The sequence below is a fragment of the Microcebus murinus genome, chromosome 2, assembly GCF_040939455.1.
Source record: "Microcebus murinus isolate Inina chromosome 2, M.murinus_Inina_mat1.0, whole genome shotgun sequence".
NCBI lineage: Eukaryota > Metazoa > Chordata > Mammalia > Primates > Cheirogaleidae > Microcebus > Microcebus murinus.
Genome location: NC_134105.1, coordinates 106,230,367 through 106,256,670, shown reverse-complemented (window position 1 = coordinate 106,256,670; position 26,304 = coordinate 106,230,367). Strand labels below are relative to the sequence as shown.

The following is a 26,304-nucleotide window of genomic DNA, read 5'->3' as shown; positions in this document are numbered from 1 at the left end:
ATATTTAGAAGTGATTAGGTGTAATATTCATTAGGTGTATATGAGGTCATGCTGGTTGATAGTATTGCTGAAATCTTCTATATCCTTGTTGATATTGGTTCAGTTATTCTATCAATTACAGAGAGAAGATGTGTTAAATATCTCCAACCATGACTGTGATTTATTTCTTACTTTGTTTCTATCAATCTTTCCATCATGAATTTTGAAATATTATTAGATGCATTGACATTTATAATTTTTATGTCTTCTTTATGAACTGATTATTTTATCTTTATAAAATATGCCACTTATTTGCTATTTTTAATTCTTTTCAGAACTTCTTATACATCTGAGTTTATAACTTGTATTATTTCTCTTCATTCTGATGTACCTCTATTAGCATTTTTTTAGTAAGTTGATTGGCACAAATTCCCTAAACTTTTTTTTTTTTTTTTTTGAGACAGAGTCTCGGTTTGTTGTCCAGGCTAGAGTGAGTGCCGTGGCGTCAGCCTAGCTCACAGCAACCTCAAACTCCTGGGCTCGAGTGATCCTTCTGCCTCAGCCTCCCGAGTAGCTGGGACTACAGGCATGCACCACCATGCCCGGCTAATTTTTTTTATATATATATCAGTTGGCCAATTAATTTCTTTCTATTTATAGTAGAGACGGGGTCTCGCTCTTGCTCAGGCTGGTTTTGAACTCCTGACCTTGAGCAATCCGCCCGCCTCGGCCTCCCAAGAGCTAGGATTACAGGCGTGAGCCACAGCGCCCGGCCCCTAAACTTTTATTTATCAGAAAATGTCTTTATTTCACTTTTATTTGTAAAAGATATTTTGGCTGGATGTAGAATTCTAAGTTGATGCGTTATTTTTTGCTTGTTTGTTTGTTTGTTTGTTTGTTTTTTCTCAACACTTTAACACTGTGATTCATTCCCCATTATCCTCTGGCTTCCATTTCTAATAATAAGCCAACTGCCATTCTTCCCATGGTTCCATGAATGTACTATGGCTACTTTTAAAATGACCTCTTTATCTTTGGTTTTCAGCAATTGGTCTGTGACATGCCAAAGTGTAGTTTTCTTTGTATTTGTTCTGCTTGGGATTCACTAGGATTTCAAATTTGGGGAAAATTTGGCCATTATTTCTACCCCAGTCTAGTTATCATAACACAAGTTATAAACACTGTATTCAGATTTTTTTTTACTCTGTCGGTCTTTTTTCTCCATGCACCACCAGAATACATACAACTAGAGAGTTCTTTGTGCTTTTTAGCCTCACCATCACTGCCTTGTTCTTAGCAGAATGGGAGTGGGAAGCCAGAGAAAATGGTTAGTTAGGTCAAGCATATTATTGCTGCATTTGGGAGTCCTCTAGACTCCAGTCTTTCTGCCTGGCCACCAGCATAGCCAATACCTCACTACCTCAGTTTCAGCAGGCTTTCTTCTCCACCCTTATCTCCATAAACTGCCACTGTTTGATGGTCACTTATGAAGAGTTCCTCTCCCTGAAAATTAGTCTATCTGAGCTTCTCTTGCATCCCCCACTCTCCAGTAGTTTCATAAATAAGTATGAGTTTTATAATACCTAAGTGAGTTTTTTTTCACATTGCCATAGGAACACATATCTTCTGCATTCTTTCATACCCCAGCCAGAAAAGTGTTTATTGTGTTTAAATTGTAGCCAAGTTGCAAAGAAAATTACAGTTTCTTTATTTTGTTCATAACTGATCTGGTCTTCCTCATAATTATCTCCTACTAGGTTGAAAGGATTTAGTTTTTACAATAAAAACTCTCAAAAAATTAGGCATAGAAGGAACATATGTCAACAGAATAAAGATCATATATGAAAAACCCCTAGCTAACATGATATTGGAGAAAAGCTAAGAGCCTTTCTTCTAAGAATTGGAACAAGACAAGGATGCCCAATTTCACCACTCCTATTCAATATAGTACTAAGGCTAAAGCAATCAGGCAAGTAAAAATAATAAAAGGCACCCCAATTGGAAAAGAGAAAGTTAAATTGTCCCTCTCTACAGATGACATGATTATACATATATAGAAAAACCTAAAGACTCAACAACAAAAAAAACCTCTTAGAACTGATCAACAAATTCGGTAAAGTTGTAGGATACAAAGCCAACATACAAAAATCAGTAGTGTCCCTATACACCAACAATAAACCAGCTGAAAAAGAAATCAAGAAAGTAATCCTATTTACAATAGTAATAAAAAATAATAAAAGTACCTATAAATAAACTTAACCAAGAAAGTAAAAGACCTCTACAAGGAAAATTACAAAACACTGATGAAAGAAATTGAAGAGGACACAAACAACGGAAAGGCAGCCCATGCTCATGTGTTGGAAGAATTAATATTTTAAAATAACCATTCTACCCAAAGAAATCTACAGATTCAATGCAATCCTTGTCTAAATACCAGTGAAATCCTTCACAGAAATAGAAAAAAAAATTATTAAAATTTGTATGGAACTCCAAATAGCCAAAGCAATACTGAGCAAAAAGAACAAAGCTGGAAGCATCACACTACCTGACTTCAAAATATATTACAGAACTATAGTAACCAAAACATCACAGTACTGGCATAAAAACTGACATACAGACCCATAAAACAGAATAGAGACCCAGAAATAAGTCCATGTATTTACAGACAACTGATTTTTGACAAAAGCACCAAGAACATCCATTAGAGAAAAGACACTCTCTTCAATAAGTGCTGCTGGCTCTACTACTGAACGGAAGGTCCGTGGGCTCTGCTTTACCCTTTGCACTGAGAATGGTGTAGGTATCAGCGTGTGTGTGTGTGTGTGTGTGTGTGTGTGATTTGGTTTTCAGTTGGCTTTACTTTTTAGCTTTTCTTTTTCCTTTATTTAAAAATATATCTTTCTCAGGCCGGGCGGGGTGGCTAACACCTGTAATCCTAGCATTCTGGGAGGCCAAGGCGGGCGGATTGCTCGAGGTCAGGAGTTCAAAACCAGCCTGAGCAAGAGCGAGACCCCGTCTCTACTATAAATAGAAAGAAATTAATTGGCCATCTGATATATATATAAAAAATTAGCCGGGCATAGTGGCACATGCCTGTAGTCCCAGCTACTCGGAAGGCTGAGGCAGGAGGATTGCTTGAGCCCAGGAGTTTGAGGTTGCTGTGAACTAGGCTGACGCCACAGCACTCACTCTAGCCTGGACAATAAAGTGAGACTCTGTCTCAAAAAAAAAAAATATATATATATATATGTCCTTCTCTTGCTTGAGCCCAGGAGCTTGAGGTTGCTGTGAGCTAGACTGACGCCACAGCACCCTAGCCCAGGCAACACAGCAATACTCTGTCTCTCTCTCTCTCTCTCTCTCTCTCTCTCTCTATATATATATATATATATATATATATATATATATATCCTTCTTGGCTGGGCGCAGTGGCTCACACCTGCAATCCTAGCACTCTGGGAGGCCGAAGCAGGAGGATCGCTTAAGGTAAGGAGTTCAAGACCAGCCTGAGCAAGAGCAAGAACCCGTCTCTACTAAAAATAGAAAAAAAATTAGCCAGTCAACTAAAAATAGAAACAAAAAATAAGTCAGGCCTGGTGGCTCACACCTCTAGTCCCAGCTACTTGGGAGGCTGAGGCAGGAGGATCACTTGAGCCCAAGAGTTTGAGGTTGCTGTGAGCTAAGTTGATGCCCCGGCACTCACTCTAACCCAGGCAACAAAGCCAGACTCTGTCTCAAAAAAAAAAAAAAAAATATATATATATATATATATATATATCCTTCTCTTCTATGTTACTAAATGAATTTCTGTTTTTAAGAGGTTGAGTATCAAAGGGTAAAAAATAAACCTTCATTTAAAAGATGAATGTTGTAGGCTTGGTGGTAGTTATGAAAGTGATTTAACTTTGACCGTGCTTCATCTTACAACTTTAATATCAAACTGGTTAGGAAAGGGGAAGGAGGGGGGGAAGGGGAAGAGGGGGGGAGGATGAAATTATTTATGAATGAATGGATTTTGTTGGTTTTTTTACATATTTAATATAGAAGTTCCTCTTATTCCCTAGAAGATCATGGCCTTTGAACACTCACACAACCTCTGAATTGTGCTTACGTAATTATAGCAGTGAACTTTGGCACCTAGAAAAGTCTGACTTTCTGAGATTATAATAGTAACTTCCAGCCATACTCTGGATTTGACTTTGCTAACCATAATTGAGCAACTGTAAATTACTGCCATATTAATGTTTTAAGGCACAGGGATAGTCTAATTCTAATTTGTAATTATTTATGTTGCCAATTATATGTTTGAAAGACATTTGTATCTGAACAACTATTGAAACTGTTAAATTCATGACAGTTTTGTATTGTGGAAGGTGGTTAATAAAAAACAAAAAGGTTGATCTTTGTCCAATAAATTGCTAAACAATGTCAATAAATCAAGTCTGAGTATTATGCAATAAAAAATAAATAAATAAATGATGCTGACAAAGCTGGATATCCATGCGCAGAAGAATGAGACTAGACCCCTATCTCTCACAATACGCAAAACCTACTCAGAATGGAATAAAGACTTAAGTTTAAGACCTGAAACCATAATATGACTGGAAGACAAGATAAGGGAAATGCTTCAGGACATTAGTTAGGCAAAGATTTTACGGCTAAGACCTCAAAAGCACAAGTAACAAAAACAAAAACAGACAAATGAGACTATATTAAACTAAAAAGCTTCTGCCTAGCAAAAGAAACAATCAACAGAGTGAAGAGACAACCTACAGAATGGGAGAAAATATTTTCAAACTATTCATTTGATAAGGAACTAATATCTAGAATGTATGAGAAATTCAAACTCAATATCAAAAAAATATATAAATAATCCCATTAAAAAATGGGCAAAGGTTCTGAAGAGTCATTTCTCAAAAGAAAACATACCAATGACCAACAGGTATGTGAAAAAATGCTCAATATCACTAATCATCAGGGAAATGCAAATCAAAACAGTAAGGAGATATCATCTTATTCCAATTAGAATGACCATTATCAAAAAGACAAAAAATAATGAATTCTGGCAAGGATGTGGAAAACAGAGAATTCTTGTATGCTATTGGTGGGAATGTAAATTAGTACAGTCATTATGTAAAACAGTAGCACTAATCCCAATAGCCAAAATACATAATCAACCTAAGTGGCTCTCAGTGGATGAATGGACAGGGAAAATGTGGTATATATACATACTGGAGTACTATTCAGCCATAAAAAATGAAATCCTATCATTTGCAGCAACATGGATGGAACTGGAGGTCATCATGTTAAGTGAAATATTCCAAACATAGAAAGACAAATACTTCACGTTTTCACTTATGTGGGAGCTAAAAAACTTGATCTCATGGAGGTAGAGAGTAGAATGATAGTTGCCAGAGGCTGAGGGGGAGGGGAGATAAAGAGAGATTGGTTAATGGGTACAAACACATAGTTAGATAGAAGGAATAAGTTCTGGTGTTCAATAGCACAGTAGGATGACTATAGTTGATAACAATACATTGTATATTTCAAAATAGTTAACAGATTTGAAATGTTACCACACACAAAGAAATGGTAAATGTTTAAGATGAAGGATATCCTAAATACCCTTATTTGATCAGTTCACATTGTATACATGTACCAAAATATCATATGTACCCCATAAATATATATAATTATTACGTATCAATTTAAGAATTTTAAAAAAATGAAAATAGGAGAGGTTACCCTTTATGAGACAGGCTGTGCGAAACAGAGGAAGGGATACTAATTTTCTTTTCTGTAAACATTTGTTCGGATTTTTAATCATATGTATATCACATGATTTTTGTCATCGGGGAATTATCTGCTGTAGAACACAATTTTTTTCCTTTGTGACACTAATGAAACTAATTAGTATTTTTTATTTTTTTTATTACAGGGTATTATGAGGGTACAAACAGTTTGGTTACATTTTTATGTCTTTGCCTCACCCAAACGAGGGTTAGAGGCATGCCCTTCCCATCTACAATGCTCACTGTGTCCTTTAGTTGTGAGTTTACCACCCCCCAACCCCTTAATCCCTGGAGAATATTATTACCATGTGAGCACCATAGTGTTAATCAGTCAGTACGAATTTGATGGCGAATACAAGTGGAGCCTATTCTTCCAATCTTGTGATACCTCACTTCGGATAATGGGCTCAAGCTCAATCCAGGAAAATATAAGAGGTGCTAGATCACTGTTGTTTCTTATAATTGAGTAATGTTCCATTGTGTACATATACCAAATTTTAATAATCCACTCATGAATTGATGGGCACTTGGGTTGTTTCCACATCCTTGCAATAGTGAATTGTGCTGCCATAAACATTCAGGTGCAGATGTCTTTATTATACAATGTCTTTTGCTCTTTTGGGTAGGCGCCTAATCGTGCTATTGCTGAATAGAATGGTATTTCTATTTTTAGCTCTTTGAGGTATCTCCAAATTCTTTTCTGCAGAGGTTGCATTAATTTGCAGTACCACCAGCAGTGTAAGAGTGTTCCTGTCTCTCCACATCCTAACCAGCATTTGTTGTTTTGGGATTTTTTGATAGAGGCCAATCTCACTGAGGGTAGATGATATCTCATTGTGGTTTTGATTTGCATTTCTCTAATGATTAGAGATGTTGAGCATTTTTAAAATATGTTTGCTGGCCATTATTCTGTCTTCTTTTGAAAAGTTTCTGTTCATGTCCTTTGCCCATGTATTGATGCGGTTGTTTGATTTTTTCTTGTTGATTTTTTTAAGTTCTAGATAGATTCTTGTTATCAGCCCCTATTAGATGTATAGAGAGAAAATATTTTATCCCATTCTGTAGGCTGTCTATTCACTCTAATGATAGTTATTATTTTTTAAAGAAATAAATGAAAACTCCTAATTAATAACTTCATATTTTATCTTTAAAAGCTGTGAAAAGAAGAACAAACTAAACCCGAAGTAGACAGACAAATGAAATCGATAAAAAGTCTCAAAGAGCTAAAAATAGAAATACCATTCAATCCAGCAATAGCATTATTAGGCATCTACCCAAAAGAGCATAAGACATTCTATCATAAAGACATCTGCACCCGAATGTTTATGACAGCACAACTCACTATTGCAAGGATGTGGAAACAACCAAGTGTCCGTCAATTCATGAGTGGATTATTAAAATTTGGTATATGTTTACAATGGAATATTACTCAATTCTAAGAAGCAACAGTGAGCTAGCACCGCTTATATTATCCTGGATTGAGCTTAAGCCCATTATCCAAAGCGAGGTGACACAAGATCAGAATAATGGGCTTCACATGTACTGGCCATCAAATTGGAACTGACTGATTAACACTATGGTACTCAAAGGGTGGTGGTGCTCACCAGGGATTCGGGGGTTGGAGGGATGGACCCACATTTGAGGGATGTGGTGAAGGGCATACCTCTTACCCTTGCTAGAGAGAGGCAAAGATATAAAATGTAACCAAAACGTTAAAAAAAAAAAAATTTATCAGGTGTTGGGCAGGTGGGAGGGGGGAGGATGGGATGAGTATTTACATACATAGTGAGTGTGATGCACACTGTCTGGGGGATGGGCACGCTTGCTTACTCGAGGGGGGAGGAGACGCAAGGGCAATGTATGTAACCCTAACATTTGTATCCCCATAATATGCTGAAATAAAAAAATTTTTAAAAGGCCAATGAAAAGATTAATAAAATTGATAAACCTGTAGCCTGATCGATCTATAAAAAAAGAAAAAGGAACAGCACACGTTGTCAATATCAGAAATGAGGGAGGTGACATAACTACAGATCCTGCAGATGTTAAAAGATTAGCAAGGGAATATTATGAGTGACTTTATGCCAATAAATTCAACAACTTTGATGAAATTAGTAAACTTCTTGAAAAACACAGACTATTAAAGTTCACTCAAAAAATATAGATAACCTCAATAGCTCTATTATATCTGTTAAAGAAATTAAAATTGTAGCTACCAATCTTCTTAAAAATGTCACATAAGTGCATCTAATTGTTAAAACCACATTTGCATCCAAAACTTTAGCTGTAGGAGTCTAAGAAATGTGGTTTTATCTTTCCAGATTCAGCAAACCAATTCATAGTATCTGCCTCCCTGCATTTTAGGTGAAGTGTTTTTTTCCTAGACTCCAATAATTTGAAAAATAAAAGAGAAAGTGGTCTTCGTACAAAAAAAAAAAAAGATGTTTCTCCTCCATTTTGAAAAACTCTTTAATGACTTAACAATTGATCAATAGATTCTGAAGCAAGAGAACCAGCACACCGATCGGGAGCTAACAAAGATTCGATAGATTCCAAAAGGCTGAGGAACAGAGGCCCCCAGATAGTCTCCAAGGAGTTAGATACCAAGAGTCCTAAGATTTGCTGTGGTAGTAAGGAAGCCCAGGTTTCAAGATTTTAGCTATTGTTTTGAGGTAATGACCAAAAGTAAAAGCTTGCAAAATTTTAGGAAAGTATATGGAGGTATTATCAGATTCACTTGCCATCTGTTGTCTTAATGTTGTTTCATACTATTTTGTGTTCCTTTAAATTATTTTTATATTTCATCATACTAAGAAATCACCAACTGTTAGTATACCAATAATTTATGTACCACTAATAAAAAAAATGCTGTCAAATAAACCATGACACAATATTTTTATTACTTTGTGTTTTGACTTTTTATTTTTTAAGAGTTCTTTTGAACTTATTCAGACATAGATATTAACTGCATATAATTCTTATGAACAAACAAAAGAAAAATTTAAGAGAAAGTAATTGGTTATGGATTCTAAAACTTCATAAAGGTATTCTACCTCTTCCAAGTCAGCGTTAATAGAGCTAATTCATTTCTTTCAATAACTGCCATTGTTCTATGGCTTTCCTGTAACAGACACTGCTAGCTGTCTCTCACCAAATTCGTCAGTAACAAAACCTAATTTTTAATTAGGTACATGATCACCAAATTAAACACTACATATCCTAGCTTCACTTGCATATAAGTGTGGTCCTGTGAATACTTCTTATCAACATAGCAGCAGAAGGATTGTGTTGGTTGTGTCTTACTTCTGATAATTCACTTTAAAAGTGGGGAAAGGGAGGTATCCTTGCTCCTTCCTCCAGCCTCCTACCTAGAAAGCTATTGTGATGGATAAAACTTTAGCATTCATGTTGAGGCATAAAAGCAGGTAACAGAGCAATGAGCTTTAAAAAGCCTGGGCCCCTGTTAACTTCAGGGAACTAGACTTTAGTGCCTACCTGTGGACTTTTATTAAGTGAGAGAGAGAGAGAAATAAACTTGTACTTTTCTTAAGCACCTGTTATTTGGGTTGTTTTTGCTTTAAGCAAAACATTTAGACCTAATTAATGCTTATTTCCAGTTTTTTTCCCACTACAAAGTACATACATACCTACGTACATGCAAAAGAGCTGCAGCAATCATCCTTGTGCGTACAGCCTCAAATTTTTGTGCTTTTGTTTTAATAAAATATGTTCCCAAGAGTAGAATTTCTGAGTTGAGGGGTTCATGAATTTTTCAGGTAAAGAGAATTTGCCAAACAGCTTTCCAAAAGGTTGTTAAAAAACCATATATTATCTTCTTTCATTGCTACCAATTTGGTAAGTTACAATGGATATCTCATTATTACTTTAATTTGCATTTTCACGACTACTAATGAGGATGGTTATCTTTCTTCTGTTTATTAACCATTTTGGATTTTCTCTTCATGAGTTATCGTTTCCTAGTCTTTGTTCACTTATTGTTTGAGTGTTGAACCTTTTCTTATAAATTTGTAAGAGGTTGTGCTCATTATTAATTGGTGTTTTTTTTTTTGAGACAGAGTCTGGCTCTGTTGCCCATGCAAGAGTGTGGTGGCATCAGCCTAGCTCACAGCAACCTCAAACTCCTGGGCTCAAGCAATCCTTCTGCCTCAGCCTCCCGAGTAGCTGGGACTACAGGCATGTGTGCCACCATGCCCAGCTAATTTTTTCTATATATATTTTTTAGATGGCAAATTGATTTCTTTCTATTTTTAGTGGAGATGGGGTCTCGCTCTTGCTCAGGCTAATCTCGAACTCCTGACCTTGAGCAATCCGCCAGCCTTGGCCTCCCAGAGTGCTAGGATTACAGGTATGAACCACCACGCCCAGCCTCATTATTAATATTAACTCTCATTTGTAATATAGATATCTTCCCAATCTACAGTTGGTTTAAGCCATCTATTGCCATAAAGACCTTTTTTTTTTAATATATGTACATTTTATTTTATAGTTTCTAAATTCCTATTTTGGTTTTATAAAAAGTTCAAAACCTCCATGTCTTTAATACTAGAATTTATTTATAGTTATCTTATGAGGCAGAGTTCCAATTACTTCTTTTTCCTAGGCTGGGCAAGGTGGCTCACACCTGTAATCCTATCACTCTGGGAGGCAGAGGTGGGAGAATCGCTTGAACTCAGGAGTTCGAGACCAGCCTAAGCAAGCATGAGAGCCCATCTCTGCTAAAATAGAAAAATTAACCAGGCACCGTGGTGTCATGTACCTGTAGTCCCAGCTTCTCAGGAGGCTGAGGCAGGACGATCACTTGAGCCCTGGAGTTGGAGGTTGCAGTGAACTACAATGACACCACTGCACTCTACCCAGGGCAACAGAGGAGTGAAATTCCAACAGAAAAAGGAAACTTTTTTTCCTAGATGGATAGCCAATCCATTCATTAATTATTCTTTGCAGTCATATGAAATAACATCCAATGCATAATTTCCATATTTACTGAGATCTATTTCTTAGCTTTCTATTCTACTCCTCTTCTATTTACAAATTTCTATTTTAATACCATGATATTTTGATGATATCAGCTCTGGGTTTCAATATCTAGTATGACAGATCTCTCACCCCTACTATTATATTTTTTTCATATTTGGGGGCCATTTTAATACAACTTAGAATTGTATTTAATTTATAAATTTAATTATATAAAATATTCTAAACCAAGAATAGATTGTGTCTCAATTAATCCGCTACATGTTTATTGTCTTTCAAATGACTCTGTAGTTTTCTTCATATGACTCTATACCATTCTTGTGAAATGTATTCCTAAAGTGTTTTAAATTTTTGTCGCTTTCTGAATGGACTATTTATTTCCATTTGCATTTCTACTTGGTTATTGCTAAAAGGAAAAATACCTTTGATTTTCATATGTTTATCTTTTCTATCTGATGAAATTCCCTTATAAATTCTAGTATTTCTTTGATTTTTCAAATAGAGTTGGAGTTTTCTAGATATACAGTCATATCACCATGAAGAGGGCCAAGTTTATCTATGGCTTGCCCATGTGTGGGGACATGCAGGTCCCTTTGCCTTAGCAGCTGGCTCTCCAGGCCCGTGGAAGGGTGCTTTTACCTGACTCCACAAAGACTGCAAAGTCAATAGGCTATTTTAACTGTCACATTTCTGAACTGGCTCACCTGGCCTAGGATTAAACCACCAAAATTACAACAACTCTTGTCGGGTTTCCCTTGATCATGGTGGTGGGAAACCAACTCCACTTCCTGCCTCTCCTTTATGAGCTTGAGTCTTTTCAAAGTATGTAACGCAGTGCAAAACGTGCCATTTTGAAACTACCAAAAACTGTCTACTGTGAATCAGAATCACATGTTTGAGCTGAAATTTCTCCAGGCCAGTGCCCTTCTCTCACCAAGAAGCTGATGTTGCTGTTGGTACTGTTGCTGCTATTGTTGAAATGTAGAGTCTGAGATACAAGCCATAGATGTAACTTTCCACCTTCCCCCGTTTTTAGTTATTTTTCTGGAACTAACAATTTGATCTCAGAAAATTCTAACAAGGCTGCTTTTACCCTCTGTTTCTCTCATCTGCCAACTACTGTATGTCCTCTTGTGGGCTATAAATCATTGTGCAGTCGTCTTGTAAACTGAGCTTATTATAGCCCACAGAAATTTCAGAAGTCAGCATTAAATTCTAAGAACATCTCAAGGCTTCAAATAAATTTTCCCATATAATCACAGCGATTATCTCAAAATGCATTGCTTCAGTGCTAGGGGTTATGATCTATCCAAACCAAACAAAATGAAAATCATAAATTCCTATGGTTCATTTGGTTAATGGTCAGTCTCCAAAGTCCACTTAACTAAGAAATACATGAGAATTATGAACAGTCATCACTGAGGCCCTCACTTGCCTCCTTTCCCACTGGCAGAAAGCAAAAGTGCTCGTATTTATTTTCTCCGCAAGGACAGAGAAAGGTAAAAGGGGACCCAAGAGCTTCAGGTGACCCAGTCTCGAGTCCAGGAATCCATTGTATTACTAAAATTATCAACTGCTACAGAGAAACTAAAGAGAGAAAATTCAGTTTTTTTCCAAAATACGTTTATTTAAATATTTTTTTAAACACACGATTTTTATGAGATTCCATCAGTCCTTTAGCAGCTTCTTTGCTCTGAAGTCCCCTTTGCTTTGTTTTTCTTTGTTTGCCTTATTCTTTTCTGCCTCTTCTTTTCATCTGCAAATGGGATTATTTTTAGCTCTGCGGGGAACAGGTTTTTGGTAAAAGCTACTTGACTTTCTGTTTTGATTTAATGCCCTTTACTTATTGATCTGTGCAGAATGTGTATCCATACAGCAATACTGAGCTGTTTAATTGTTGTTCATCTTTATGTCTCCTACTCCACTACCCTACCACTACCCTCAGCTCTCTAACCACTAAAATATCTTGTCATAAACAATGCTCCTAGTGTGTTTTCATTTCTGCCAAGCAGATCAAGAACATTGCAAATGTTTACCCAATGGTCGGCAAACAAGCCACTAAAGGTAAGAAGTATTAGCAGCACCCAATCTGGTTTGATAAAAGAGACACGTTATTGTTCCGAGTAGTAAGCAAGGCTAGAAAATGAAATACAGAGATGCACTCTTGCTGTCACTTTCATTCACCAAACATTTTAGGAATCAATCAATTCCCTCATCTCCTGGGGGACAGCAGGATTTCAGAGTGCTTGACACTGAATCCACAAATATAAAAGTGTCCACAGTGGGTTTACGGTGCAAGATGAGATTTTAAAAATAGATGTAAATGAATAACTGAAATACACAATTAAAAGGTGATGAATGGAACTTTTCTTTCTAGGCATGAAAGATTAACTGGCAAGGAACATTTCCTACAGCAAAAATATCAAAATATATGAAGCAAATGTTTTCAGACATTGAGAACAAACGGCCAGGGAGGACTGTGATCCTGAGAGCAGGAAAATAATCCATGTAAGCCTATAATTGTTCCCTGCCTTTCCACATGGAGGCAATTGTCAAATCACATCACAGGGAGGGAGAACCCAAGCAGAGCATGGCGATCTCACTCAACTGAGGAAACAGATCGAAGTTAAGAGGGTCTCAGGTAACTGTGTAAAATGTCCAGTGGTCTAACATATCTGCAAGTGGTGTTCCAAACTCAAGAAGCTTAACAAGCCCTAAGTATCACACACACACACAGACACACACACATCCACAGAGACACACAGGAGCACACTGAGATCAAATTGCTAAACAATAGTGATAAAAAGAAAATCTTAAAAGCAACCAGGGGAAAAGAACACCTTACATATATGGGGAAAATAAGAATAAGCATAGACCAGGGTGTCCACGGGCTCTGGGCACAGGGCAGCACCACACGGGATGTGCTGAAAGCTGAGGGAGTGTCCCCTCCTCCTGACTGTGTCCCTCCAGGGCGCTTTACTGAAAAAGCTGAACACTGTGCCAACTTTCAAGGAGAAATATTAAAGGAATGCTGTTCGTTATCACTGATCCTTATAACGAAGGATGAATTTGGAGCAGAGTAGCAATGAAGGGGCAATCAGCACAGCACTCAGTAAGGAACATGATATGCACAAAGGGAGTATTCACGTGTTCCAAAATGAATTCTCAACCTTAACGTTTGTACCCCCATAATATGCTGAAATGAAAAATAAATGCACTAGATCAATTAGCCGTTAATAAATAAATAAATAAAATGAATTCTCAGGATTTTCTGAGGTGTTTTGAACTGGGTATTTGAAGGAAGAAGACAGACTTTCCCAGAGAGGTAAGACTTTATTTCCAAAATAAAGCTGCGTCAAGGTGAATCAGAGCTACTGACAATTCATGCAGAAGCATTTTCACACAAACATGGGCAGGGACACGTGAACACAGGCTCTAAGAACAGAGGTCAACGGGGAAGGTGCACAAACCCAACGCGGCTTGAAAAAGCGAAGCTGACTGGCATCACTTGAGGGCAGTGTGGTACCCAAAACAGTAATGGGCTGCACATTTTTGAAGGCACTGCAGCTTGCCACACACTTTATCCCACAGCGACTCTGCGAGATCATCGAAACAGACATTATCACCCCCGTTTGGCACAGGAAGAAACTGAGTTGGAAGCTAGAACGCCAGTCTCCTGATCCAGTGTACCTGCTGCTCCATCTCATTACCTCCCTTTTTCAAAGCCATGCTTCAAATTCCTCTTCTTCCAGGAAGCCTTCCATGAATAACCCCAGGCCAATCTCCTTTTCACTTAGCACACTGAAGAATTCCTTGCATAACCTTACACAATGCCTGGGAACAGTGATTCTCTAACTTTGCCTGAGCACCCATATCACCAGAGGGCTTGATGACCAGGCCGTGTTCTGGGGTGAGGCCCCTAATTTGCATTTCTACCAAGTTCCCAGGTGCTGCTGAGGCCGCTGGTCAGGGGACTGCAATTGGGAACCACTAATTTAGAAGCTAGTGGGATCTTCACCACTGTCCTAGGTTCAGGCCTGTGAGTCTAGGATAGACAATGCCAAACGTTAACTTTTTCAAACACAGACTTTCCAACAGTTAAATCTCACTTTTTCTGGATCTCCAGAGGCCCTGACTGCAATACATGACTTCCCAGCTGGGCAGACAGACGAGTTTAAATTGGCCTTCTTATTCTTTGACATCAGAATAGTCTGCTGTTCATAAAAGTTTCCTCCTTTGTCCTCTTTAAGCCAAGAACAAAGCATAGAGCTGGGCTATCGTCACCATCATTACGATAGCACATGCCGGCCACTGTGTCTCAGCCCTTTCCTATACATTGTCTCTTTTTTTTTTTTCCCCAAAGAGACAGGATCTTGCTCTATTCCCCGGGCTGGAGTGCAGTGGCATGATGATAGCTCACTGTAACCTCAACTTCCTGGGCTCAAGCGATCTTCCTACCTCAGCCTCCCCAGTAGCTGGAACAACAGGCACACACGACCACAGCCAGCTGTTTGTTTTAGAGTCTTGCTATGTTGCCCAGGCTGGTCTCAAACTCCTGGTCTCAAGCAGTCCTCTTGCCTTGGCCTCCCAAAGTGCTGGGATTACAAGGGTGAGCCACCACACTGGGCCCATTGTCTTTTTCGAGAACTGTAAGTAGGAGAGACTGCTTCTGTGTTTGTAGTCCTTTTTGGAAGGGGGAAAAGAGATACCTTAATAAACATTTTCCTCCAACTAAAAAGGGTGACTGACCACTTGGGAGAAATATTCATACTCAGGTTAGCTTTTTTCAGAAAAATACATATATAGTATCTTCTTTTAATATAATTACACCAAGTAAAAGCTTGAGACACCTCTGTTTCTTACAAATGAATTTTCTTTTAAGAAGAAAATGTCCTTCTTCAGTTGTAAACCCAAATTCACAATAGAAACTATGCCTAAAAGCTGCCAATATGTCATTCAGGGCAAACCTTTTTAAAAAGAGACACAAACTGGTAGTTCTTGGGTTGTCATCAGCCAGCAGGTATGTATTTGGGGTGTCTCACACAGTTATTTTCTCAAATCTTGAGTCAATGTATTAAAGTCAGGAAAGTTCACACAGAAAACCAGATGTCCAGTTTTCTTGGTAAGTGTGGGTTACAGCCAAGCCAGAGCCTGACTTTCTACTTGACGACACGCACCTGTACCTGCTTCCTTTGGACAGGACAGGTGGTTTCCAGTTCAGTGCAGATTCCACCACGTGCACTGATGCCCCAGTGCTTGTCCGCTTGTCCCTGGTTTGTATCTGAGCCTGCCCTCCTGTTTATACAGAACCATCTCGGCACCTGAACTTGTAGTAATAATGAAATAATCCTAAAATTCTTTTAGACAAATGTTAAAAGGGTATGATGAGAGTTTCCTTACGACTGTTCTCTACTTCTTCAGGGTTCCTCTCCTTTTATCCTTGATGCCCCAGAAGACCAGAATGAAGTCCTAGGACTTGAGGTTCTGAGATCAGGAGAGCAGGTGTAGTGATGGGAGTCACAGGATGTCTTGATAGGAGCTGTCATCGACAGAAAGGGAGAGACCATTAAGGAAAAGAGGAGCCAGGAATGGAGGGGAGAGAGGCTGAGGAAAGGACACAGAAAGGGGAGACTTACCAGTACCTCCTGAGCCAGAGCCTCCAGGCTACAATGAGCGCAAGGAGGGACACCAGGCACACCAGCACTGCCAGGATGATCAAGCCCAGGGAGGTGCCACTCCCACCTGCGTTGGGGGAACACAGGATGTCTCTCAGCACAGGGACCCTCCCCATGTCAAATCCCCTTGTCCAAGCTCATGTGACGGAACCAAGTACTTCTTACTTCCTCCTTCATTGAGAGCACCTATTTCTATCCCTCGCAAGTGTAGATTCCCGATCTTTTCTTAAGGTCCAGGCATCCCTAAGTAAGTTTGCTTCAGCATTTGCTAGTAGAGCGTACAGGGGGAGGACAGGCCTGAGTCTAAAATCAGCTCTTCTACTTTCTGCATGACAGCGGACAGTGACCCTTTCTCAGTCTCAATTTCCTGACCTACAAAACGAGAACAGCAGTACTTGCTTCAAAGGAGAGTTCTGAGGATGAGATGAAATGCTCTATGCAGAGTCAGCAGATCCAGAACAGGAAGCACTCAGCAAACCACACCTCTCTTTGTCAACCTGACTGTCCAAAGTCCCTGGACCCCTCTGCTGGGGAACAAATCTTCCTGGGATTTCTTATTTGCCACCTACTTCTGGATCTCTGAGTTTTCTAGTCTTGTTTCTTCTTGTATACAGAATATTATATCTCAATCCCTTTTGAGTTCAGGTCTTTATTTCCCTCTTCCCTGTATCTGGAATCCCCTACTCCTATCCCTCCCCTCTCTGAAACTCCTCTATGCTGGGTGCATCCAGCCCATCCTTCCCCAGTGCCTGCCTCTCTGCCTGAGGACCTCCTCCTCCCATGTCCAGCCAGGCCCCAGCCCTTTCTCACCCCAGTGGAGGATGATGTCCTGGCCCTCTAGACTGCTGTGCGTCACCCGACAGGACAGGCCAGCTGCCTTCTCGGCCATTACATCCAGGGTCGCTCGGAGATACCACGTCTCGTCAGCATTGGGCAGGAGGTCACTGTGCAGAGTGTCTGGCTGCTCCTGCTCTCCCCGCATCCACCTCACCCACACGGGCTTTGGGTAGAATCCTGAGACGTGACACACCAGCAGCAGACGGCCAGGCCCGGGACTGGGGCCACTGGACAGCCAGGCCTCGGGCTTCACTGTACCCAACAGGGATGGGGCATCGTAGAGTGAAGACTCTGCACTAGAGGTTACAGGCCTCAGATCGGGCTCACAGCCCAACATGCAGTCTAATAACTTCAACCCATTTGAGTCACCTTCTCCAGAACCTTCCCTGGTCCTCATTCCCCTTCTCTGATCCCAGCCTCCTATAAACGGCCCTCCTCTGCACTCCTACTTCAGCTGCAACAGGTGGCAAGTTCCAAACATTGCTTTGTTAATCTATCTTCCCATGCTCACCCTCAAGCAGGGATGCTGCCTACCCAACTCAGCTTTGACCCCCAGTGTTTACCTAATTCAATTCATGGAACCCAATAAGTGCTCAGTTGACATCTATGAAATGATAAATGCCCTCACACCTTATCCAGCCCCTCCAGGGATGCTCAGATGCCCTTCCTGAGATGCTCTAGGCATGAGAACCCTGCAGTGCGGGCCTGGGGTGAGGAAGGCAGGCTGACCTTGCTTCTCCAGCTCTGACTTCCCTGCCTCAAGGAGGCCAGTGACAAGCTGGGGGCAGGTGTCATTCAGAAGCCACTGCACCGTTTCCCTTGTGCCTTGGTCATAGTTGAGCACACTGATGACCTCATTTATCCAAACTGGGGCCTTCGGGGCTGGCTCCCAAGAAGTTCCTTGGAAACTCAGGATATGGTTTCCTTCGTGGGCTATGTGCAAGAAGTTTTCCGAGGCGTTCCCAGGGCGCACCTCACAGCCTGCAGACAGTTGGAGCTCCACGGGATCTGTGGAGAGGAACCGGCAGAGATCAGAGAAGCGTTCAAAAGACTGCACAGGATGAAAGAGAGGAAATTGGTGTGAGGGTTATAACGGAGACCCCGGAATCCAGGGAAGTGAGAGTGGGTGACGGGTGACCTGGAGCAGGCAGGAATAAGGGACATTGTGGGAAGTCAGAGACTGGGACATCTCCAGGCAGAAGTGGAAATCAGAAGGGGGTGGACAGGACAGAGAATCCTTTCAGGTGGGGCCGCCACCTCCCAGCTGGGCTTCCTGCGCCCGTTCTCTCCCCTTGGATCCCGCCCAGGCTCCCATCCCTGAGCTCACAGGCTAAGCGCAGCATTTTCACGAATTCCTGTACGTCCCTGGTGAAGCTGGTTCGGTAAACTCGCAAGATATGCTGAAGCATGTCCCACTGTCGGTTGCTGAATTTGCCCCAGGACCAGGGCTTCAGGAAGCGGACGGTGGCCGAGCCATTGCTCCACGCGTGGGTCTGCAGCTCGCCCAGCCGCGCCAAGCCGTCCGTGCGCGTCCAGCTGCTGTTGGCGAAGGACGAGATCTGCAGGCAGCGGAAGGGGAAAAGCCTTTGCGGGACTGGGAGAGAAGGAAGATTGGAGGCGCGTGCCGAGTGGCCAGGAGAGCAGGCAGCAAAGGGAGAAGGAAGGGCGAAAGCAACGACAACAGCAGGTGAGCCTGGTAGGACGGGTGGCGTCTGCGAGCTCCAGCCGCGCGCTCCCCCTCCCCGGGTCCCGAGCGGGGAGCCCCGGGCTCTCTGGCTGGGCTCCCTCTCTCGACCCTCCCGGCGGTGCCCAGGGCCCTCGTTCCAATCACCTTCAGAGCTGCCCCAAGCCTGGAGGAGCGCCCAGAGCGGCAGAAGCAGCAGCGACCTCATGGCGCCGAGGGGGAACCCCGTGGAGCTCCGACCCCCCCCCGCGCTCCTCTCCGGCCTCCTTTGGCGAGGGTGCGGCCGGTCCCCAAGCCCACACGCAGGCGACGCTCTCACTCCTGGTGGCCGGCGGCTGGCTGCTTCTGCACAGGGTCTCCGATGTTAGCTCTTCCAGCTGTGAGAAGGCTGGGGGGAAGTTGAAAAAGCAGGGCAGAAAGTTGTGTCTGTGTTATAACTCCGACCCACTGTGTTAAAAATGCAAAGAGGAAAGCAAAATCAGGAAAGTCTTTGCTTTAGCAGTGCATATCTCTAGGTGGAAAGACAATGTGTGGTTTTGGTTTTGTTTGGTGTTTTTTTTTTTTTTTCGTTTTCTTTTCTTTTCTTTTCTTTTTTTTTTTTTTCTTTTTTTTTTTTTTTTGAGACAGAGTCTTGCTCTGTTGCCCTGGCTAAAGTGCCTAGCTCACAGCAACCTCAAACTCCTGGCCTCAAGCAATCTTCCTGCCTCAGCCTCCCAAGTAGCTGCCACTACAGGCACACACCACTGCGCCTGCTAATTTTTTCTATACATTTTTAGTTGGCCAATTAAGTCTCACTCTTGCTCAGGCTGGTCTCAAACTCCTGACCTGCAGCGATCTGCCCGCCTCTGCCTCCCAGAGTGCTAGGATTATAGCCATGACCCACCAGGCCTGGACTATGTCTGATTTTCATTTCCTTGACACTTTCATGTCTTTAAAATTTCTACAAGTGAAGATATCACATTTATAACAAAGTAAAAGCATGAACGTTTTCTCTGTTATACATTGAGAGGAATGGACTATGTTGGTTAAGATTCTTTACAACACTGGCATCCCAAGATTCTTCCATCTCAGTGTTCCCGGTCTCACGTTTATCCTGTGTCTTAGTCCTTGCTCTCCCTTCCCTGGCCTCTTCTCTGTCTTCTCTGACTCTTTTCTGGCAGGTGTATCCCTGGATCCTACTCTTCCTCTTCTCCCCCTCCTGCTCGGCCTGCTCACCTTCTCCTCTGGCTCCTCATTCATTCGCTCTCCAAATGCCAGCCTCCGTTTTCAAGAACGAAGGTAAGATATCAGTGTGTGTCTGTGTACCTGGACAGCCAGCTCCCCTCTTCTCACACCAAAAATAAGAAAAAGTGACAGAAACAGTGGTTCAGAGCCTTAGAGCACCCTCAAGAAAGCCCCCTCTTTGCAGAGTGGGAACCTGGGCAGCAAGCTGACACCTCCCTCTCCCTCACTCCTTTCACCCAAACCCTCTCTATTTGGCTTCTTTTACCTCATCTCCATATTTCCCCCTTTGCCACCACCCTAAGGTTTTGCCTGATCTCCCAAAGTAGCATTCTTAGGATAGAGAACAAAATCACTGGCACAGCCCACAAGATTACGCACAATTTTGCCCTGGTCTACCTTTGAGCTTGTCCCAGCACCCTGGTTCATTGGCTCTATACTTTAGCCTTGCTCAGATGCTTTCAGTTTCTCCAACATGCAAAGCCTTTTCCTGCCCAAGTCTCTGCTCACACAGTTTCCTCTGTGTGGAAAGCTCTTAACCCTCTCCTCACCTCACCCCTGCCCAGTGCCTAGTTATTTCCACTCAGATCTCAATTCAAAGGTCGCTTTCTCAGGGGAGTCTTCTCACACCTCCCAAATTGTGTGAGCAAAGACAAGAGAACTGGGTCAGACCCCACTGCCACTCCTTGTGCACTAGCTAGCTTAGAGAACATTTCCTCCCAGCACATATAAGAATTCTAATTATAAAAAAGGTCTGTCTCTTTGTGTGTTCTATTTTCAATGAGTTGGAGAGATGGCAGAATGCAGAGATCATGTCTCCTTTCTCTGGTCCCTCCCATTTGCCAAGATTAATGCTTCCCTCTCCTACACCCCATTGTAATAAGAGCCCCAAAGAGAATAGGCTTCTGCCTCTCACTCTAGGCTGGCACCTTGGAGATAGCACTAACCCATCTTTATCTTATTATGCTTCATGTTGACCCCAAACAGCTTACAATAACATAATAACTTGCTTTGATAACAAATAAGGGGATAACTTATTAAATTAGGATAAAAATTTACACAAATAATGGATAGGAGGGAAGCTATGAGGATGGCAGAAAAAATGGTTATATCAATCATGGTGCAATATCTAATTTTGCATTCTTCAAATTTCTAAGCTCTCTTTAAACACTTGAACAGTTTTATTTTGTTTATCTGTATCTTAAAATTTTCAAGTGCTAACATTCTTATAAACTTAAAGACAAGAAGCTGTTTTCCATTTCTATTTTTGTTTTTATTTTAAATCACAGAAACCAGGTAGTATAACTTTCAAAAGTTAGGGTTATCTGGAGCTATACAAATCTTTTGTCTAAACATCAGTTGATCCAGATATTATTTGCCTATTACAACTTCCACCAGTTTCTTCTGCGAAAAGAACCTTTGAATCCTTGAATGCTTTGCAATTTGTTGCCTAGAAAGAATCGTTCATAGCAAGACTAACTCAGAATAATAGAGCATAGGGAAATGATGATTTACTCAAGGCCTCAAAATAAGCCCATCGTGGGTAGTACATGATCTCATTTATGTGGGAATCTAAAACAGTCAAATTCATGGAAGTCGAGAGTAGACTGTGGTTGCCAGGAGCTAGGGGAAAGGATTAAATGAAATGTTGGTCAAAGGATACAAGTTTCAGTCATGTAAGATGAATTAATTCTGGAGATCTATAAAGTATAGTATAGTGAGGATAGTTAACAATACTCTATTATATACTTATAATTTGCTAGAAAGATCTCAAATCTTCTCACCACACACAAACACATGCATGCACAAAATAGTAACTATGTAGAGGTAATGAATATTTTAATGAACCTGATTATGGTGATCATTTCATAACTGTTAAAAGAAAAACTGTAGATGAATTTAATTTAGCAGAGGTTATTTGAGCAAAGAAACAATTCATGAATTGGGCAGACCGTGAACCAGTAAATGTCTAGAGAGATCTACCCAATAACAATGGACAGACAGTATTTGTAGACAGGAAGAGGAAGTGACATACAGAAATAGGCTGACTGGTTAAAGCTTTGTATTGACCTTATTTCAACAGGTTTGAGCAGTTTGTAGACTGTGAGTGACTGAAAGTTTGGCTGCCATGATTGGACAAGACTCAATTACTTGTTACAAGAATACACTCTCACGTTTGGTTGCAGTTTTGTTTAGTTTTTTAACATATTATTTACACATTAGGTTAGGTTACAGTTCACCATTACAGATGCAGCTTAATTTAATTTAATTTAACAGAATGTATACAGATGTTAAAATATCAAATTGTATGCCTTAAATATATATGTTTTATGTGTCACTGATATCTCAATTAAGCTATTAAAAATATTATAGCCCATGGTGGGCGTATACATCGGTACATGGTACTTTCCACTTTTCCAAGGGAGTAGCTTTGATCCATGCACCTAGATTTAATCATTTATTTTACTTCTAGAGTATTTTGAGCTTCCAAAGAGCTTTCCCATATACCATTTTGTTTAATCCCCACAATAACTAGGAGAGATGGGATTACCGTTCTTAACTTGTAAATGAGGAAACCAAATCAAATGAGGACATGTGACTCTGGAAATCAACACATAGTTAATGGCTCAGAGAAGGAACTAGCATTTTGATCTTCTCACGTATACTTCCTTTTCTCACAGCTGCATGCTGAGGCTGCACGTCATGCTCTGAGGAGGAAGTTAAGTGATACGACCAGTGTGCTTTCTTCCCTTTTGGGATTCTACAATTCTAGATCATTCTTCTGGAGAAGAGTGTAAGAATTTCTCAGATGGGGAAAAAGTAGGACTAGAATCAAAGAATTACAAATGATTTCTCAGAAAATAGCTTGAATATTATTCATCATGGAACACTGAAGGTATATGAAGCCCAAGTATCATGAGGGCAGTGAGATTATTGTTTTCTCCTTTTACCAGTGAGAAAAATAATGGGTACAACCTTCTTACTGCCCATTAGCCACCTGGCGTCAAAGTCTCCTGTCTCTCAGGATTGTATTCTGGTTGGTTCCGATTGCCATATACTGATTTGCTTAGTTATCTCTTTAATCCTAGCATTAATTTTTGTTTCCTTTTCACTTCTAGCATTAATGTTCAGTTAGCTGGCTTGATTTAAGTTTCTGAAATAAAACTTTCCCATTGATCTCCAAAGTCCTTTTTGTTTGCTTTTACTTATTTATGTGAATCATGCACACATATCACTAACTAAAAATAACTGGCTCATATATTTTGCTCCTTTATTTTCTGATCTCCTGCCTCTTCTCTCACTGAATACTATTCCCCAATGCCTACAACCCTGACTAGAGCATTATAGATATTCAATAAACATTTCCTAAACAAATACATTTCCAAGCATATTTCCTATGTCTGCAACCATTCCAAGTACTTTGTAGCCATTTTGTTATTTAGTCTTGGTAAAGACACTACAAAGTAACTTTGGCTTTGTTCACTGCTGTCTCCAGCACCTGGAACAGTCCCTGGGACACCTTATACACTCAATAAATACTTTTTTTTTTTTTTTTTTGAGACAGAGTCTAGCTTTCTTGCCTAGGCTAGAGTGAGTGCCGTGGCGTCAGCCTAGCTCACAGCAACCTCAAACTCCTGGGCTCAAGCCATCCTCCTGCCTCAGCCTCCCAAGTAGCTGGGACTACAGGCACAAGCCACCATGCCCGGCTGATTTTTATATATATATATATTAGTTGGCCAATTAATTTCTTTCTATTTTTATGGTAGAGACGGGGTCTCGCTCAGGCTGGTTTTGAACTCCTGACCTTGAGCAATCCACCCGCCTCGGCCTCCCAGAGTGCTAGGATTACAGGCGTGAGCCACCGCGCCCGGCCAATAAATACTTTTTGAAAGAATGAAGGTAGGTAGTATTAATCTACATTTTTTTTGCTGAAAAAATTAAGTACAGAGATTTTGGATAGCTTTTCACCAACTGGTAAATATTGACCCTAGAATTATAACTCAGGAATCTGCATTCCAGTGATTTTTGCACTACACTGCATGTTTTCTCCACTGCACTGCATGTCTTCCCTCATATTGCCCCAGGGAACAAATGGATATACTGCCAAGGGTGCCTAAAATGGAAAGAGAAGGATAGAGTTGGGGATATCCAGGAGCTTCAGCTCTGAAGACACTTGGGAAAACCAGTGTGCATGTGTGTGTGTGCAAGAGAGAGAGACAGAGAGAACCTGCTGCATGTAGATACAGTATTCAGGGTAACATGGAAACATTGAAAGCATTGCAAGCATTGGTGGAGAAAATAGAAGGCTAGGGGACTGAGAACACTCTAGATATACTCTTTATATGTTCTATGGTCAAGCAAAAAGTGTGCACTGTATGCCAAGGTCATATAGCAGAGTGAAATAATCTAAAGTTGGATCCAAAGATTCCTGCACCACTTCTGCAGATCCACAGTGGATGGAGTCCTGCCATGCATAGGAAATGGAAATATGCACTATGTATATCAAGTAGCAATCCAGATCTAGGAATTGCTAGATCTGACCTAGCAATTCCACTCTTCTGATTTTATTTATTTCAAGTAGTCTCTCTTTTTTTCTTAATTAGTCTAGGTAAAGGTTTTTCCATTTTGTTTATCTTTTTAAAAAAATAATTTTTTATTTCATTGATGTTTTATATATTTTAAGTCTCACTTTCATTTATTTCTGCTCTGATCTTTATTATATCTTTGCTTCTGGTAATTTGGGGTTTGGTTTGTTCTTGCTTTTTTAGTTTCTTGAGGTGCATCATTAAGTTGTTTATTTGAAGTCTGACCTGGCAATTCCACTCCTGAATACATACAGAAATGCAGGTCTGTGTGCACCAAGAAACATATACAAGAGTGTTCACAAGGGCATTGTTTGTAATGACCCCAACTGAAAACGTTTTTTTCCTTTATCAACTGAAGAGTAGTTGTACTTGTTTAAATGGAACTCTTATATATTTCTTTAGTTTGGGAATGTTCTCATTTATCTTTTTCATAGTTGCTTCTCCATCTTATTCTTAACATCTCTTTAGCTTGATTGTATACTTTCCTTTTTTTGGTCTCTGCTATGGTTTGAATATGGTTTGCCCTCACCAAACCTCATGTTGAAGCTTGGTCCCCAGTGTGGAGGTGTTGGGAGGTGATGCCTTCAAGAGGTGAGTAGGTCATTAAGGTGGATTCACATATTTCTCATGGGACCAGGTTAGTTCAGGTGGAAATAGATTAGTTCCTTCAAGAGCAGGTTGTTATAAAGCAAGGTTGCCTCTCATGGTTTGCCCTTTTTTGCCCTTTCCATTTCTCCACCATGTTTTTTTTCTTTTTTTTTTTGAGACAGAGTCTCGTTTTGTTGCCCAGGCTAGAGTGAATGCCATGGCGTCAGCCTCACTCACAACAACCTCAAACTCCTGGGCTCAAGCAATCCTGCTGCCTCAGCCTCCTGAGTAGCTGGGACTACAGGTATGGGCCAGCCCTGCTAATTTTTTGTGTATATATATATATTAGTTGGCCAATTAATTTCTTTCTATTTATAGTAGAGACAGGGTCTCGCTCTTGCTCAGGCTGGTTTCAAACTCCTGACCTCAAGCAATCCCCCCACCTCAACGGTCCCAGAGTGCTAGGATTACAGGTGTGAGACACCTCGCCCAGCCTCTACACTAGGTTTGACACAGCACAAGACCCTCACCAAAAGTTTCCAGATGTGGTCACCCAATCTTGAACTACTAAGTCTATAAAACTGTGAGCTGGAAAAAAAGAAAAGGCTCCTATTTTGAAAATATATTACCCAGTCTCAGGTATTCTTTTTAACAACACAAAATGGATTAACACAATCTCTCAGTGCATTTTGGGTAATTTCTTCAGAGATATCTTCTACTTTCCTAAATTCACATTCAACTATCTCTGTTCTGCTATTTAACTTTTCCATTAATTTGTTAATATTAGTGACAAATTTCCCATATCTTGAAAATTTAATATTTTAAAAGTCTTTCTGATCTTTTTATTATACTGTCCTGTTTTTCAATATGCTTTCAGTTCTTTGTTTTTGCTCATTAACACTATAAGCATATTTTTTATTTTTTCACATTGTGTTATTACCATCAAC

At 40.5% G+C, this 26,304-nt stretch overlaps 1 protein-coding gene across 1 annotated transcript; it reads right to left on the bottom strand.

Moving 5' to 3' along the window:
- Positions 1-14,079: 14,079 nt before the first annotated feature.
- Positions 14,080-19,300, bottom strand: CD1D (CD1d molecule). The gene is made up of 6 exons (XM_012748739.3): positions 19,110-19,300; positions 18,606-18,872; positions 18,008-18,286; positions 17,252-17,530; positions 16,403-16,508; positions 14,080-16,305 (listed from the first exon to the last, which is right to left on the bottom strand). Exons 1-6 carry the CDS (start codon positions 19,168-19,170, stop codon positions 16,284-16,286), a joined length of 1,014 nt encoding a protein of 337 aa, XP_012604193.1. The 5' UTR covers positions 19,171-19,300; the 3' UTR covers positions 14,080-16,283.
- Positions 19,301-26,304: the final 7,004 nt, after the last annotated feature.

Bases quoted from the DNA above. Each gene is read 5' to 3' on its own strand.
- CD1D (XM_012748739.3), bottom strand. From the start codon at position 19,170: ATGAGGTCGCTGCTGCTTCTGCCGCTCTGGGCGCTCCTCCAGGCTTGG. The intron at 18,873-19,109 runs GTGATTGGAACG...CTTCTCTCCCAG, and splicing joins GGCTTGGGGCAGCTCTGAAG to TCCCGCAAAGGCTTTTCCCC. The intron at 16,306-16,402 runs GTAAGTCTCCCC...TGTCGATGACAG, and splicing joins CTCTGGCTCAGGAGGTACTG to CTCCTATCAAGACATCCTGT.